The sequence below is a fragment of the Chroicocephalus ridibundus genome, chromosome 1 (genome assembly GCF_963924245.1).
Source record: "Chroicocephalus ridibundus chromosome 1, bChrRid1.1, whole genome shotgun sequence".
Taxonomy (NCBI): domain Eukaryota; kingdom Metazoa; phylum Chordata; class Aves; order Charadriiformes; family Laridae; genus Chroicocephalus; species Chroicocephalus ridibundus.
In genome coordinates, this window is record NC_086284.1 from 215729857 (window position 1) to 215748062 (window position 18206).

The window sequence follows — 18206 nt, forward strand, 5'->3', positions numbered from 1 at the left end:
TAGGGAGAATTCCCAGCAAAGTGCATTCACCAGACCATTGTATCCAGCTTAATAACAGAGAGAAAGTACTGCTGTCTTTAAATTACCTTGACAAAAGCCTTAGCAATGTATAACTCGGTGGGTTCTGTTGAAAGAAAGGTCAATTTGTCCTGTTTGAGAACCTGAGTCTTTCAGCATAAATCTCAGACTTTTTTCCAGGGCACAGATCTTAACGTGAGCCAACACGCCAAGCTGAAGGGCACATCACCAACGCTTAAAATTGACCTTTGACATGGAGGGTTCAGGCTGGTGCCTAAAAGTTTTTTCTTCTTCAATTCTCTGAGCTGGACAGATGGAAACCATCTCCAGTTCAGGAGCCAAGTGGTTGGTTTGGAGGGAGCTGTGCCTGGGGGAATGTACTCTTTCTCTCAGCACAGTGCTATCAGTCTAATCCAGCAGCAGCGATGAATTAAGAATTCATTTCTGTTCTGAATGATTTGACAGATATATCTCAGGTCTGCACTCACACTGGAGAGGCAAGTCCAGTTTCCATCTTATGTATCTGTGCTTAAAAGGAGAAAAGCCCTGGTAGGTTTAGTATTGTTTCCTTCCATTTGAAGACTTGCCCCACCAGCATGAGATATGGAGAAGTTAGTTGGCTTCTCTCTATTGAATGGCCACATCTTTATCTTCTACATTCTCACCATGGCTGAGCTAATGACAATGGACAGTGGCACTTTCCACATAGGTTGACACCAATATGGGGTAGTTTCGGCTTGTGTGGATGGTGTTATGTTGTAACTCTACTAGAACGTCTGAAGGCCGATGGCTTCAACTTGTGATCTTGGCCAGCTAAGGAGCTCTAACTGGTTGCCTGCCTGGAACATGCTGATGGAAAGTGCGGTTATTTGAGAGCCTTTTTTGTTTCCTTGGCCACCAACGCTAGCCCAAATGTCCTTGAAAACACAGCCTATGGTCATTGTCTGACAGTTCTCCAACAGTTCAACAAGGATATCGGGGGTATATATGCTTTTCTCTCTCTTTCTCGTAAAAACTTTACTATCTGGTTTTAATGGTGATCATAAATCTTAATTTAGAAGCTGTGTCCCCTATTAAATCAAAATATCTCCACTGTGAGCTAAAATGGAGTATGATTTTTATGGCTCCTAATTATCTTCCCCAGTGACTGGAGTAGCAGAGAGTTGTTAACAAACATACCTAGTTCTATGCTGATGAGGTCTTGAATGAAGATGCTTTTGAATCTTTACAAATTCATGTGGACAGAGCATGGCTCTTGGCCTTCTGACGAAAAATGTCTGCCTTGCCTCACAGAATAAACAAATACTGCACAAACGCACCCGGTCCTGCATGCTGAAAGCAGACAGTAAGCGATACAGGGCTGAAGCAGGGAGATTAAGACTCTGAAGGGCTTTGGTGCTGGTGTGAGCTGCACAAGTGGTGCCTTGGGTCAGCCGATTAACCTTGTACTATGAAAGCTTTTATTCTCCTCCTGAGCATATTAGTGTTTCGTTTCATATACTTACTAGAAACAACATGGCCAGGGATTAACCCTTGAAGGTCTACTTCATAGCCTAGCCAGCTAAACATACAGGAATCTCTGGCTAATTATCTACAAATAGGTGCCTTTTGAGCCTGAAGTGGGAGACATGTCTAGCCAGAACCTTTGTTGAGGGTGTAGCCAGTTTTTCCCCGGTTATCTCAGATATACACTTTTTGTGGAGACCCACTAGTGTGCTATGGAGGAGTGCTATGTGCAGGAAGCACTTACCTTCCTCTGATTTCAACTGCTCAACTGCTCTTGGAATTATGACCTAAATCGTAAACTCCACACACAGATTAGTCAAGGAAAGACCAAAATCTAGGACTGGCTGAATAATATGCCTCTTTTCATACGCTAAGAAAGTGTGATCAATTACAGCCATGACCCATGTCTGCTCAGTGGCCTTTTTACCCAATTGTTGTTGTTATTATTAAGATGTTTGTTAAATTACAGACACGTCCCCTGGTGGCAGGATACATCCGAGCAGAGGAAATGCCTCTGTTTCTTCTTTTCTGTAGGACTTTTGCAGCTGTGGTGATCTGTGGTGGTAGGGAGAGAGCTGGGAATTCCCATGGGACTGTCTTGCCTCATTTCTCTTTACTGAGTCACATGCAAGATCAGCTAAAAATACAGCCAGCACTTGTAAAGAGTGCGCTTTCAGGTCAGCTGCACCAACTATGGCAAAGGGCAGTTTTTAGGGTTGTATAAGCAAGAATGAGAAACATCAGCTGTGCACCCTTTTCTGTAGTAACCTGAGGAGATTTTGTACTCTTCAGTGACCCCTTCGTGAAGTTAATGGCAAAATGAGTCCAGTGAGGTCAGGATTTCATGCATCCTGCAGTTCCCACAATTTTATTGAGAGTCATTGCTTCTTTTCGTCTCCCAAGGTTTTCCTTTTCCTGCATGAATTTTTATCTGTTTGTGCCATCCCTTTCTCCCTAAGATATCTCTGTCTTTGAAGTAACAAGGTGTCCAGACCCAGTTGCAAACATGTATAGTGAGTCTGGTTGACCAGATTAAATCAAATCATTAAGGCCCTTGAGATATTCCCCTCACATCACTGAGATATGTATTAGCTTTCTGGGGAAAATTAGCTAATGTCCGTATTCCTCCTGCAGTTTTCACAGCCTCTGAACTCTGGTAATGTCTAGCAGACTCACCTGTATCACAGCAGTCCACCTCCACTGAGAAACAGGGCCTTTGCAACAGTCCCCATCTAGAACTGGCAGAGAGACAAAGGTCAGGAAGAGAAAACTCTTGTGCATCATGATAAAAATGTTTTTCATGTGTTCAAGATTTTGCACGTCACTACTGCGGCCCCACTGGCAAGGAAAATTATGGTTTTGTCCTCACAAGCTTTTATCCTTCATTTGCAAAGAGATGGTAAGCTCTGTGCAGAATAGTTGCTTTTAACAGGAGCCAAAAGAGCCCAGGGAACAGGTTATACTGCAAGGTTTACTGGGAATCAAAAAATATTTGCCCTTTGAGCAGTCTGACCTGAGTGTTTTAATGGTATCTTTTATGGTATCTTATCTTACGGTATCTTATCCCCAGCGTCACTAAACATGGTGAAAAAGGACCTTTATCATCCCTCAATTCAATGTTATAGAACAAGCATGTTCCAAGCTATGAACGTGTCCACAGGAGGATGGATTCGCAGATGTTTTGCAGACATGTGGTGAAATGTAGTTGTTTCAACCACAGATTCATTTCACCTTACCTTTCCCACAGGCAATAAATGCCCACACACTCAGTTAAACAGTTGGCTATACCGCAAGCCTGGCAACTTGTCAATGGTAGCATGCCAGACTGTAATTTTCTTTGAGGTTAATTGTGCTAAGAGGAACTCAACTGAAGCTGGGACTTGCGGCGTATTTGCAAATGCTTCGGTTTATTTGCCTGCATCCATCCAAGGGACACTGTCGGTAGCCTTGATCTGTGACCCACACCTTCTGAGGGCCCGAGAGCCTTACACATACCCGTAAACTTCTGTCTCTCAGCACACAGACTCCCTCTGAATAGTTTCAGGGTGGTGAGAGAGCAGACAAGCACCCAAACACTTGATGTTCTCACTCCAGACTCCACTGACTTCTGCTGGTTGCTGCAGAGCTGGCTGCAGGCCTGTTGACTACTAGTCCAAATAATGGCTGCTGCCCAGGAGAACTGCCTTAAATCACCAGGGGACTTTGGAAAAAATGCTAATTCTAATTACAGCCTTTAGTGAGTTTAAAGCTACTGTGAAGAGGAAAGATTGGTCAGCTTTTTCCGTTTCTATTGGAAAACAACAGCCTGAGTGAATGAAGAGCCGTATGCAGTGTCTCCAGCCCTGACAACTTAATGCAGCTGCCTCCTACTTGGGAACACACAACAGCAGTTTCATCTCATTCCTCTCTGTAGATGTGAATATATGTATGTATATGGAATATTCGATCTCACAGAATCACAGAATGGTAGAGGTTGGAAGGGACCTCTGGAGATCATCCAGTCCAACCCCCTGCCAGAGCAGGGTCACCCAGAGCGGGTTGCACAGGAATGCGTCCAGGTGGGGTTTGAATGTGTCCAGAGTTGGAGACTCCACCACCTCTCTGGGCAGCCTGTGCCAGGGCTCTGCCACCCTCAAAGTAAAGAAGTTCCTCCTCATGCTTAGGCCCAGCTTCCAAGAAAGATGCAAGTACTTGTCATGCAGCAAAATAATCTGCCTTCCCCAAACCCTAAAACTTATAAATAATGACACGGTCATACAGCAAAACAAGTAACCTTCAGAGCAAGATGCCCTCAGATATTCAGGACAGCGAGCACCTAATTCGGGTCTCGGGACTAACAGCCAACGTGGCCCCAGCTGATTTGCTCCATGCCGAGGCAGTCGAAGTAGAGACAGAGTTTCCTAAGAAGATCCCAGCCCACCTACAAATGGCAAGTCCTTTAATTGGGTTCAGAGTAAATAGGTTGCAAAGGCAGAGTTTAGCATGGAAATGTTGCTGAGTCTTGAACTGAAACCCCATGAAGACTCTGCGAGTTCTCCCAAAGGGTTAAATGAGACCTTTGCTGAATTCATCAAAGGATTAATCGAAACCAGATGCTACTGAAGTGACAGACACAGCCCAGTGATCGCCAGATAAGTCCATAGTGAAAAGGAAGCTGCTAAGTCAAGCTGGGAAGTCAGTCCATGGATCAGGGTCATTGAGGTCTATGACCAGCTACTGTGAGACAGCTACAGCATAGCTCTTGGTCTGGGACTCAGACTGGGACTGAGGGCCCAGACTGGCGCTTAAATGGGCAGGAGTGTCGTTGGAGGCCCCAGGTGGGGCTGGTCAGAGCCTTTAAAGCCTATTAGTATGCTCAAAGCTCTGGCATACGCATGCAAGTCTATGAAGCTACAGATCTGTGTTTCTTTAGTAGTCTTTTCCAAGCTGGAATTGTGTTTTTCCAGTTGCTGGAGCAGTACCTGGAAGCCAGACCTGGCTTCTATTCATGTTTGTATCATGGATCTGTTATGTGAACTTAGGTAGGTTATTTTCTTTGTCTGTGCTTGTCTCTTTGCAGAGTCTTGTCTGTTTAGCTGGGCTTATGGCTGTAAAAGATCCCCCAAGTCTAAAAGACACCTGATCTTTGCCAAGACTTAAGCTATTAGTCTAATACTGCTGGCAACAACACTGCTATTTCCAAGTAAATACCCCTTCACCCGAACGTGGAGTGTGCGCTCCACTTTGCCCAACTGGGACAGTCTGTTTCTAACTGTGAAGAGCAGTCGAAGCTCAGAAGTTCTTGTGGGACCCTGAAGCCTGCTGGAGTGAGGTCTTCCGTGTTATATTCCTGTATGAAGTCACCAGTGTTCACAGGCAGTTCTGACTCTGCGATCTGCATGATGTAATTTGAGGTCCCTTAGGAATGAGAGTTATGATACTACCTGTGTCGTGAGGAGGGAGCTTTTGCTTGGATAGTTATCCCTGATGTAGTGACTTCATCTTCTCCGAAACATCTGCTCTTTTCTCTGTGGAGTTTTGGGCAAAGACTTGGCCTGCTCATGTCTGAGGCAGCAGTTTGGGATGGAAGTGGGCAGGAGAAGGGTTGGAGGCAGAGATGTGCAGGAGGGAGTGGGGCTCCTGGAGCTGCTGAGGGGATTTGGAAATGGGGAAAATGGGAAGGGGAGCAGGTGTTGGAGGACTGTGAGGGCCCTGTGTCAGATTCTCAGGTGGGAAAACAGGCAAGTTTGGTTTTTTTAAAGAACAATTTAGTGCTCTTGTATTGCATAACGCTAAACCTGAGCAAAAGAGCTGGGTCTTTGCTCCAACCAACCAACCGTTGTCACCATCCCTCACTCACTGGAGATGATCATGAGGAAGTCACATCTAAAATTAAGAGGTATTACAGTTCATAGAAGAAGGGCCAGAGCTATAAGAGTAGGTGGCTGCAGAGTCACAGCCTCTGCAGAGGGATAACATGTACTTCATCTCTGTGGAAGTACAACATTCCTTTTCATGGAGAAAGAATACCTCCTCCCTGTATAGGAACAGTGCGATCTCTCCTTGGTGAAATAGCACAGAACTTTTCACCATGGAGAGGACACATATCTCTGTGAAGGGGCAACTTATCTTTCCTAGCAGGCTACACGCGCAGGTAGGGTGTTCTGAGAAGGGGATAGAAAGCTTCAAACCCAGCAGGCTTCCGACTGCTGAGGTACCCACTGTGAAAGAGTGGCTACGTGATGAAGAATGGAGGCTAATCAACATGAAAAGCAGAGCAACCCGTGTCTCAGCCCAACTCCTGCTGCATAATGTCGCAGCTAATGATTGCTGAAATCAAGGGGATGTACTGTGGACAACCTCTTGGGCATGTCAACTCTTCCCAGCGCTGTCAGCAGCTGATCTGTGTGACGGAGAATGAAAGTCCTGAGTTGTTGTAACAGTTTTAACAGTTTTCATACCCTGGGACTAACGCCATCTTCTGAGGATGGACAGAGGGATAGTTGTCAAGCTCTGCATTGAGGGCATAGGGCATGGTTCCCTTGGTGCTGACCTTTTTGCTGCTAGCTCCATGGAAATTGTTTGTCATGCAGACAGGGTGGGGGTCTGAGTGTCTGACTGGCATGGTATGGGATGTGATGCCACTGGAAATGAGCTAAGCACAAGACAAAAATGTGGCCTTCATACACTGCTGTGTCAGTCTGGCTGTCTGCCCGGGTAGCTCCGTTGTTTCCAGGGGAGTTATTTCAGTATGGCACTGTCGGGCAGCCTTTAAGCTTTTCCATTTGACTTATTGTACAGAGAAGTTTACTGCTCCAACTGTGATCCATACTGCACTGTTGATAAGGACTTGAAATAATGATGCTTGGTGCTGGTAGGAACTTGCCTCCTTAAATCTTTGTATTGGCATTTATTTATATCCTCAACGTTGCAATGAGATTGCAAAGACTTAGCATCTGCTCTGCCCTCTGGGCATGTGAGACTCCGGCTCCTGAGAAATCAGATCATCTTGCAGTTTTTCATGTATTTATCCTCACCATGCTGTTGGGTGCTAGAGAAATGAGTTACCCCAACTCATAGCGAAACTTGTCCACAGCTTGGAGACAGTTTTATCTTCCACTGAGCAGAAATTCAATGTTCAAATGCCCTGAATGAATGTGGAGCTAAGTGGTTTACTCAATGTTAAGTGGAAAATCTTTTTGCAGAAAAGGCAATAGAAACGGTTGTTCCAAATGATGGAGAATTTCTTTTGCAGACAGGGAAACTACAAAGCAACTTTTTCTCAGGCCATATAGGGAATCAGCAATGTTCAAGTTACTAGCAAGGGATCTGTGATGTTCCGGTGGGAGAGGCTGGACCATGGACTGGAGACAGACCTTTATTGTCCAGAACTCTACAACCAAACTCCCTCCCGTCACAGGCCAGAGTCAGTGTAAAACAGCAGTGTAAAACAAAATACTTGTTGTCCAGAATTGTGAGGGAGTTTTCTTTGATTACGCGATCAGTCTCTCCCAGGAAGAAAGCACAAAGATACATTGACAGGGAGAGGGTGAGTTGCAGTTCCTGAACTGCACAACGCTCCCTGCAGAGGAAGAAAGGGCAGATTGTCCCCCAAAAGAGGGGGATGGAAGAAGGTAAAAAAAATTCCAAGGGTACACTTCTGGGTTAAAGCCCATTTTTGGTACAAAAGTCCCTGTTGCTGGCAACTGGCATGTGATTTGCATTATGTGGGCAGAAAGGAAACTGGGACACAGAGGAAAGCAAACCTCACAAGATGTGGCTTCAGACCTCAGCGGGAGTGACACGGCCCAAACCTCTGCTCTGCTCTCTCTGTACCTCAGCTCCTCCGTGTAAAATGGCAGTGGAGCTCACACCACCTTTCCCTTGGCTACTGGATCCCAAACTAAGCCATGTCAGTATCTTGGCTGACCTCGATAGCACCATTTCAGGTGCGACACTGATGTCAGCCTTTCCTTAAGTCACAGTATTAATCCCTCTGACAGACTATGGGCAGATTTGACCAGATATGGCTGTTGTAGCTCGGACAAGCCAGCTCTGGACCTTTTAATCATCTGCCTGTGCATGGTTGGAAAAGGAAAGATATAAACCAAAGCATAGAGGATAGTGAAGGGGAGGGGGGAGCTCTTCTGTTTTTTCTCCATGTACTTCTTTGCAGTGTTTTGCCAAACAACATATTTACTTGTACTGTTCTCCTTCTCACTGTAGGAGATCTGTTTTCTGAGCCCTTGGACAGAGCTGTGGGTTCCTAATTCCCTTTGAGCTTACATTTTGTGCCTTTTAGCTCCTTTCTTGTCAAACGTGGCCTCTCACAGGCGATCTGGAAGGACAAAGCAAAGCCTACTGAAATTTTGTCTTCTAGTTGTGACATCCTTCAGTAGATGGTTGCAGATGGTCCTATGTCTGTTACCTGCAGACTGTCCTCATGCAGTGCTTTCAGCTGATGGGTACTGCTTTCCAAAGGCTTTGGTGGTGAATGCGGTCCTCTTTGCTACCCATGCTCTTTAGACTGACTCATCTCGAGCCCACACGGTTGCCTCGTGCTGGGTGAAGCTGGAAAGGGGCTGTGTCACTGGTGTCAATGTCTCACTGCCCAGCCGTTGCGAGGGCAGATGCCAGCTGTGTTTGGGCGTGCAGAGCGCAACTGAGGACTGCCAAGTGATCTCAGGGGTGTTGGGAGAACTCCCGCTGTATCTGGAAACTGCTTCCAAGAGTTACACTGCAGTGCTGCGGAGACCCACTATCCATATAGAATTGGATTCAGTGTGAACTGAAAGTCTTTTGATTTTTTAAATTCTTTTTTTTTTTTTTAATGGGCTGGCATGAAGCTTGCGCAGAGGCTGTGGGCCTGGGATGAAGCACATTGCTCCTAGGCAATGGAAAATGTGAATACGTGGGTTTGGGACACGCATTATAATGAGGTGCTTGAATTCCCCCCTTGCTTCGTAGCAGGGCCAATATCTGGCAATGCCGTGGCATCTAACAACCACACATTGTCTCCCTTTGAACTGCACAGCTTTCAGGGTAGCCAGGCTTCACCCTCATCTTGCTCCTCAAACAACCGAGAGACTGTGGAGTAAATGTCATTGGAACTCAGTTTCCTCCTAAAAGGTACCCAGATGGTCTGACATCATCCCAGATGTCTCTGAGGCAGCAATTTGACCCAAGAAAGGGCTGAAGGCTCTCAGCTCTCCCATGGGAGTGTATCTCTTCCCACGCTTTGCTCCACCAGTGTTTAAGCTAAGTGGTGTCTGTCAGAGCTAGCTCCAAGGGGTCAGGTAGAAGGGTGACAAGTCACAGCCAAACTGGAGTGTAGCTGAGGGATTTCTCCTCTTCCTGGTGTTGCTGGGGGTCGCATAGCCCTGAATAAACCTGGCCGTGATGCAGGGCCCTTAGCAAGCAAGAACCAGAAAAGCAGCAGTTGTGTTGCATGTTGAGGTATTGGTGTGGAGGTGACAATGAAGACCATGGTGGCTGGGAGCTGGCTTGTTCCTGACCTTGTAAGCCTGAGAAGACACTATCTGCACATTGGTTATTTAGACAGCGAGAGCCCATCTTCAGCTTTTCATCATTTCTGAAGCAGAGACCAAAACTGTAATCATTCCCTGGCATCCATGGTCATCCCCCTTGTCCTCAGCTGTAGACCATCACTCTTCTGTCCCAGATTTGGGGAGTCATATTTTGTAGCCCAGGAGGTGGCTGTTTCAAGCCTTAGGTTTCAGCTGAGCTGACAGCTCATTCACCAGCACAGCTTCTCGACTCAAACTCACTGGAGCGGCAGTTCAGTCTCCACCTTTCAGCTCAATTTCATCCATGCTAATTTGGAGGAAATGGAGGAATCTTCCTCCACCGAGTTCCCCTCTTTTAAACCTTGATTTAAAGGTTGTCTCTGACAGCTACAAACCATTCCTAACTGGCAAAAATGGATTTTTTTCCAGCTGTTCTGCATCGCTACTTCCTGACACCGTCTCCTTTAATCCTTGCTCCACCCTCCACACAAAAATGCATCTCGACCTTACAGCACCTGGCACAAGGGTGCTGGATCCTTAAACTGGATTCCTCAGTGCGAGCAGGTTAGATCTGTGCCTGGCTTATCTACAAAATGAATCAGTGCCATATGCACTGCCATGGAGGAACGATATGTTCCTCACCAGGGAAGAAATGGTTAATTTTCTGCCTCGAAGGAGAGTGCCTTTGGCAGGAATTTCAGTGCAGTGACTCACTGGGGCCAGGCGGGAAGGGAAGTGTAAAGACCCCATCAGCATTGGAGCAGCTTGGGAATCCCATGGCAGCCTCAGCCCTTGGCTCCTCAGAGCCAGGAGAAGTTCCAGCTGTGGCCTTACAAGGCCAGAACGAGAAACCTGCTGCTGTGTTCCGACTGAAGCTTCTGCCAGGCACTCTCTGCACGACAAGCTCTGCAAGTCCTTGCCTAGGGGCTGGTGGAGACAGGAGGAGAGGGCTGGGCACCAAGAGCGCTCAGTCAGAGCGCTCAGTCGGAGCTGTGTACTTAAGGATTTCAAGCGCTGCACTTTTACCAAGATACTCTCCTTATTTAAAAAGCTGCTTTTGCCTGACAGCTCCTGAACCATATCCAGCCCTCCAGAGCGAAGTCACATATCTCTCGCAGCCCTTTTATGGGTGAGGGATATTGGTAGCAAAGCATGTGTTGCCACTCCATGAGGACTGCAGTCTTTGGGATAAACCTGGAGGTCTGTATGGGCTGGAAGGGGAGAGAGGGAAACACATCAGATGAGCCAGGCAATTCAGAGCACTCTAAGAGAGGTGGAGAGCCAGTTCAGCTCCTTTTGGCTCCAGTAAGCACTGTAATGCTTGGAACTGGGCAGGATTTAGTCTTGAGGTGAATCCCACCTTCTCTATAGTTGAGCTACTCAGTCTTTTGGAGGCAATGCTGGGAGACAGGCACATCCAGACAATGACTCAGCCCATCCTAAAACCTGTCCAAAACAGATGGGATGGATTACTCTCTGGAGGTGTCTTCCCCTGCCTAGAGAGGGATTAGATGCAATGCCCAGCTTTATGATGACTGAATTGGGAAAGCTGAATCCCACCCTTTATTTTAACTTGGGATGAGGTAAAAGCTGCAGGAGAATGAACCGTATGGCTTCCCTCATTCTGTTTGCTTTGGAGAAAAACCATGTGCACACACGCATACTTGTACATATGTTTGTGTGTGTGTGTGTATATATATATATATATATTACATAAATTCAAAGTTTTTTTATTGAAGTTGCAGAAGCAAGTACATGACAGAGATGCCAGAATCCAGGCTGTCTGTGCATGAGCATTAAAATATGACAGAACTTTTTCCTGGGAAAAATTGACTCAAGCTCCATGGAAATGACTTAACAGTGACAAAAATAAGAGACAAAAAGGAAAGGGAATGAAAGAAGGGGAGAGAGATGGTCCCAGCCCCATATTTGGCCGCAGTATGAGGGTGTGGGGAAGTGCTGCGTTTTCTAGGAAAGTCTGTTTCAGTTCCCTCGTGACCCCTTCTGCCATTCTAGCTTGGATGCTGCGTACATCAAACTACATGGCTGCTCTGCCTTGTTTCTCTTTTTCTTTTCCTTTTCTTTCGACTGAACACAGGCAAGAATGTCAAAAGGAATTTCTGAGCACACTGGAGGTGAGATGCAGTCTCTCTGCAAGAAGGCCAAAGCAAGATTATTTTTCCTCTTGCTTTGTTCTCAGAAACAACAGAGCTGTTTGGGCCCAATAAATCCCTCTGAGAAAAGTGCAGTTTGACAGAATTGTAAAAAACTGAAAAGAGGGTTTTTGTAATGGGAAAGGTCAAGTCATGTTAATTATAATTAGAGCTATAATGTGGATAATGAGATTTGGGGATTTTTCCCTCCAAATCGTTGCTTCTAGGCACCGCTGTTTCTCTCCCTTGTGTACCCTGAGGGGCAGTGGAGGGGGAATGTTGCACGCAGGGCGCTGTTGTGGTCTCATTGTTTCTTGCTTTAACATCCTGCCCCGAATTTCCTTCAGCAGAGGTTGGCGTGAAGGCTTGATCACACTCACACAGGATAGAAGCTTCTCCATTTTCACTTTCTGATTACTTTGATCCCATTTTTTGAGGGATAAATGCATTGGCCACTCTCGTTATCATGGAATAAATCCAAGAGTCCTTTTCTCCACTGTGTGATTCCTGCTTTGCCCTTCTATGCGTGCATGAGAGATGGTTTGGCCTACTGGATCGAGAGCTGGAAACTCCAGGTTTTGGAAAGCTCTCCATTTTTGGCCTTGACATCATTACTAAAGTATCTGTGCCTCGGTTTTCACTTCTGTAAAATGAGACTGTGAATGTTTGAAGGCCCTTCTAAAGTGTGATGTCTTGTATTATTTGACGCGTTTTTGCAATACAAAAGAGGATATAAGAGAGCATAAAACCTTTCCTTCTTGTTCATATAACTGATATTTAGCTCATTTTAGCAAGTTCTCTTTGGACGGTTAAACTGGGGAGACAGCCTTCATGTTTGGGGCAGGCATTCATCATCTTCAAGGTCTATTTGGTGCACATCGCGATGTGAACCTAGTGGGGTTCTCCTCTTCTCTTTGAAAGACCCTCTTCCACTGGCGTTTGCTTTAGTATTATTATCTATGAAACATTCATAAAATGCATGATGGTGAGACGTGGAGCAATGTTCCAGCTAAGCAAATGGAGGAATGAATCCCGTGATCCCTACAGAGGAAAATGGTTTATACAGAGGACAGAAACAGGCAGGGAAGGACTCCAGACCTGGCTCCAAAATTTTTGAAACTATGGGAAATATTCCCCTTAACTTCAGATGGACTGGAAGCCAAGTCACCAGCTGGGAGGATTAGAGATTCCGTTGCGGTGGGTAATTTGCTGCAGTTGCATCATTGCATCATCGGCTTCGATGCAGAATCCAGAGGGATATTGATGACACAGCTTGATCAGTCCTTTGAGCTCCTTTCCAAACTGTCTTTACATAGCAACATCAGGACTAGAAACATATGGTTTCCAGCACTGGTGATTATCTTTTGTATTTTTTCTGGAAAAACCCTTCACATATTTCCCTGATAGGCATGAGAGAAACCTTTAAATGCTGATTGAGTCCACCATATTAAGGCTTAATGATGGCCAAGAAGGGGCAGAGCTGAGAAGCTGCTGATCCCTCTGCTTATAGATATCGCCTCCCATGTGTTTTGCATTTAAATATAGGGTATGTCTGCATGGATAGAAGCTGCTTTTGGGCATCTTCTTTCAGCTGGTCTTACTAAGCTGAAGTTTGTCTCCCTGTGAACACAGCTGCATAGCTGCTAAATCAAAGTTGGTCACACTGGGGAGAACTGGACACATCTGCACTCTTCCTGTTGGCTTTTCCTCAGTTGTCTGTCTTTCCCATCACCCAGAAACCTTAACCTCTCTTTTGATGAAGTCGTCTTGATACCAGCTTCCCTCACGCTGGTTCCCCGTATTTACACAGGATGACAAAGAGCAGAGCAATAGAATGTTGGCAAGTTGCTGGAAAAACAACAGGCCTGGGACAAAACTGACAACAGGTAGAATCTGCAATGACTGGTCAGGGCTTCTTTTAATGTCATATTCATTTGAACATATTAGCTTAAACATCTGTGAACTGTTCATTGGAGTATGTATATATCATTCGGTATCCTAATTACGAACAGAGCATGTGCATCCTTGATGTATTTAGAGGTATTTCAATTTATAAGTAACCTTTTTAACTATATGCCACTTACAGCCTACTGCAAGTCTAGAGGGCTTTAGGAGAACTCCATTAGGTTTTTAGTCTTAGTCAACGTTATTCAGCATCCCTTAGTTCAGAGCATGGTTTTTCCAGTCGCTGGGAGCTTTTATCCCAATCGTTATGCATGAGTTTTAAGTTTAGTTAGGTCTAAACATGTGCCCCACAGACACAGATCTTCGCAAGAGCTTTTGGGCAAGAGTTGTTATTTTGTCTTAGCATAGCACATGGCATCACACAGATCAGGCCTTGAGACAGGGAAAGACATCCCAGTTTTCTTCATAAGCCAAACTGGCAGTGTAGAAATACCTAGAAGATCAGCAAACAGAGTTAAATTCTCGCCCACTAAAGGAGTGAGAGTTGTGCCTACTGGTTTCTTTTCTCTTCTCTTTCTAGACCAAAGAAGCTCTCTTCACAATTCTCCAGGACCTAAGGCCTGAAGACCACTTCAACATCATTGGCTTTTCCAACCGAATAAAGGTCTGGCAGCAGGACCGGCTGGTGCCAGTCACTCCAAATAATATAAGAGATGCCAAAAAGTACATTCATAACATGTCGCCTACTGGAGGTATGATCCAGAGATATGAAAGGGATTAATTTTGCTATCTGATTAACTACATCAGAATGGAGAGGGGAATGTGGTCCTGTAGCATGTAGCAATACAAAGACATTGGGACTCAGGTCATGGGACAAGGGGGCCCCTTCCCTACCTCCGCTCAGGGTTATGTGACAGAAGGCTATGTGCCCTTTATTGGTGTACATGATGCAAAGGTGTCCCCAGATCCAGTAATATGACCTAATATACTCATTAAATCCAAATTGGGTCCATTCTCCAATTTATCCGGTGAGACCCCTGGAGTAGGAAAGTTCCCAAGGTTATTTCTTGAGGACACAGGAAAAAATACCATATCCTGGTGAAGGACACACAGTTCTTGCGCAGTTTCTGAAAACCTACGTAAGTGCAGGCACATGGTTTTGTCTTGGCTGGAAACTCCAGGGATGGGCTACCCAGTGTGGACTGTGGGATTGCCTTCTGCAAGAGCTACTTTCTCACCTAGTACTGTTTTCTTCTCGTCTCTACCAAGGAGCAGACAGAATGACATTGAAGAATTTCTTGTCCTTTTTTTCGTTTGTGCCTTGTTGCCAGGAGTGAAGAGGGGAGAGGAGGAGACTCCAGAACAGTGGCAGAGTGAATTTGAATCAGTGGTCTCCTATGAGGCTATGGACACTAGTATAAAAAAAATTAGTGAGGATTGTAATCATAGAATCACAGAATGGTTCGGGTTGGAAGAGACCTCAAAGATCATCTCGTTCCAACCCCGCTGCCATGGGCAGGGACACCTCCCACTAGATCAGACTGCTCAAAGCCCCATCCAGCCTGGTCTTGAACACCTCCAGGGATGGGGCAGCCACAGCTTCTCTGGGCAGGCTGTTCCAGTGCCTCATCACCCTCACAGGAAAGAATTTCTTCCTAATATCTAATCTAAATCTCCCCTCTTCCAGCTTAAAACCGTTACCCCTCATCCTATTGCTACACTCCCTGATAAAGAGCCCCTCCCCATCTTTCCTGTAGGCCCCTTAGGTAGCGGAAGGGGCTATAAGGTCTCTCTGAAGCCTTTTTTTTTTTGCAGACTGAACAATGCCAATCAAACATACTTTGGCAGCTGTGCCCATCCTAGCTGAGCACTCCCCAAGCAAGCAGAGAGCTGCAAAATGACCTGTGCAAATCCTTCCCCACGCAAACAGCCACAGGTGGTTGAAGGTCAGACAGGGCCTTCCCATGGCTGCCCCTGAGCAGTGACCGCTCCAAGCAAAGGAAACTCCCTGATGGAAAAACACGGCAAACTGGATGGTTTGCCGTACTGTTTGTGTTGCGAGAGGAAGAGTTTAGGAAGTGGTCATGGGCCCTGCCCAGTTAAACAATTACCAACAGTGGGACTAAACTCAAAGAACAAAGCTTTTTACTCCTGAAGTGCCAAAAGCGCTGTGCAGGAACCAGCTGAGTTTGCCCATGAACCTGCCAGAGAACAAAACTAAAAGGAAATGATTAACTCAGGTTCAAGAGGAAGGTGCAGTGATTCTCCACCACAGGCCAGCGGTATACTTCAGTTTCGGCTAACTCTGCATTTTTCCTATAAACGTGCTGTTGCTTGAGTATCTTTCAGTGAACATGGACTCAGGCTCACAGATCACACACACGAAGAACGTGCTGTGCTTACACCGCTCTGTCATACTCACACACCAAAGAAATGGGGAAAAAAATATTGCTGCTAAATATTTTTGCATGTGGCAAAAGGCAGTTTTCGGTGCTTGGTAGCTCTCTGATGTGGCAATCTGCCACGTGGGACGGTTTTCTTTTGTTTCTTGGGAAAAAATTCTTTCTGAAATTTTGAGTCTGGAGACTGAGAGAATATTAGGATATTTAGGTGCAGGGTCTTGGTTCAAAACCATTTTGCAAAACACCAGTCTGGATTTTGAGGACTTTTCAGAAGTTTTAGCCCCTTTCCTGTTCCTTGTCTTGCTGTAGTCACTGGAGCTGTGGACGCTACGTTTCTAGCTACATGATGCATGGTCAGACCTGCTAGCACATCCTCGCTGATATCTCCCTAGATATTTCCTTCTGGATCCCTAGGAGGAGTTTGCTGTGTATGGCTCAAGACATTTCACCTGTTTTTTTCTGAGAGGTGTTTTTAACCCAGACATACTAATCTTGCAAAGGTCCCACAACCAATCCCTCTTTGATATAGCACAAAAAATACAGCGAGCAAGGAGATACCCATACTCATTTTCCTGCTTTCTTTTTTTTTCTGAACACTCAGGAGGTTTGAATCCTTTTCATGGTTATTCTTCCAAAGTACATGTACTCCCTCATTTATTTTCTGTTTTGTCCCTCTCTCCCAATTCAGGCAGCTCCATTCTTCACTAGCCAGTTTTGTGAAAACACACTCTTCGGCTAACAAAGCCATTTCTCTTCCCTTTAAAATTTGTTAGCCCCTGGGGTTTGAGGAACAAACCAAACCACTTGTTTTCCCACTAGAAGGCTTTTTTCCTCTCTTCGAATCTTGTGCCCTTCAGACAAAATGAACAGAACTTGCTCTCCCAGTTCAGATACCATCTGGGAGAGTCCCTAATTAAGTTTAACTGTTTTTTATGTGCTGGCAGGACATGGTATGTGCTGTGACTCTGCTCACCATGGCTGACTATTGTACATCGAGACATTCAAGGATACAGCAATTTTACACAATAAACTGCAGTTCATAAGACTATAAATACCTCTGTTAAACTGGTGCTGAGTAACAGAGCTGAAGTGAGTTAAAGGGCTAGTGCAACCACGTGTAGAGAAAAGGAACTTCCTGATGAACAGAGATGCTGTCGTCATACTAATGGGAGCTTAGGAAATTATTTTTATCACTCTTACAAAGAGAAATGAGCTAATCATTTTGGTACCTTCCTAGGGACTAATATTAATGGTGCTCTCCAGACTGGTGCAAAGCTGCTAAATGATTACATTGCTCAGAATGACATCGATGCCAGGACCGTCTCTCTGATCATCTTCCTCACGGACGGGAGGCCCACGGTGGGGGAAACACAATCGTCCAAAATCCTCAGCAACACCAAGGACGCCATCCGTGATAAATTTTGCCTCTTCACCATTGGCATTGGCAATGATGTGGACCAGAAGCTGCTGGAGAGGATGGCACTGGAGAACTGTGGCATGACGAGGCATTTCCAGGAGGATGAGGATGCAGCCAGCCACCTCAAAGGGTTTGTTCTGCTTTTTATATGCTTATACTCTTGTCCTCTGGGCAGGCGTTTGGGGAAGGAAAATCCACTAAGGAGATATCACAAGAGATGGGAGTTTCTCTGAGGCTCAACTGTGGTTGAGAGAGGCAGAGTACGCTGAGGTACTGAGGATGCCTACACAGAAATTGTCTCCTGGTGGTTATGTGTGGACAAGAGTGTCTTCCTTTTAAATCCGATTTTGTAGATCCATCTGCCACTCCACCCATGTCATTTGCTTCTCAGAACGTGCATTTTGGATAGCAAGTGGCTTTCGCTGGCAAATGAAGGATGTGCTGATTGTTTGGGCTGCAGGAACCCAGCACTGCAAGTACTTGTTCAAACACCTCTATCTGATTAAACAGCTCACTGTTTATCAAGCTCAGTGATGGCAAGCCTGTTTGGCATCTGGTGCCAAATTTACACAGAAAGGCACAATCACTTCCTGGAGGCCAATTCAAATCACTGTTGGAGGGAAAATCTACATGGGTGCCAATGTAATTTTGGATTTTTGTAGTCAGCGGGTTGTATTTTTACACAGAATCTTCCTTGCTATTGTACTATAAGACAGATTGTATCCCTCACTCCACTATTCGTTATACCCCAGGAGTTATTTCACAGAAAATTCTCAGGTTTAATTCACTTGTGTTTTAA

General features: G+C 45.5%; 1 protein-coding gene across 1 annotated transcript in view; it reads left to right on the plus strand.

Annotated features, from left to right (window-relative positions):
* Nucleotides 1–18206, plus strand: part of ITIH5 (inter-alpha-trypsin inhibitor heavy chain 5) — a 48470-nt gene that overhangs the window by 20943 nt on the left and 9321 nt on the right. Inside the window, exons 8-9 of the mRNA XM_063323664.1 lie at nucleotides 14169–14340; nucleotides 17228–17537. Coding sequence (XP_063179734.1) covers nucleotides 14169–14340; nucleotides 17228–17537 — 482 coding nt within the window. The remainder of the gene's footprint in view (nucleotides 1–14168; nucleotides 14341–17227; nucleotides 17538–18206) is intronic.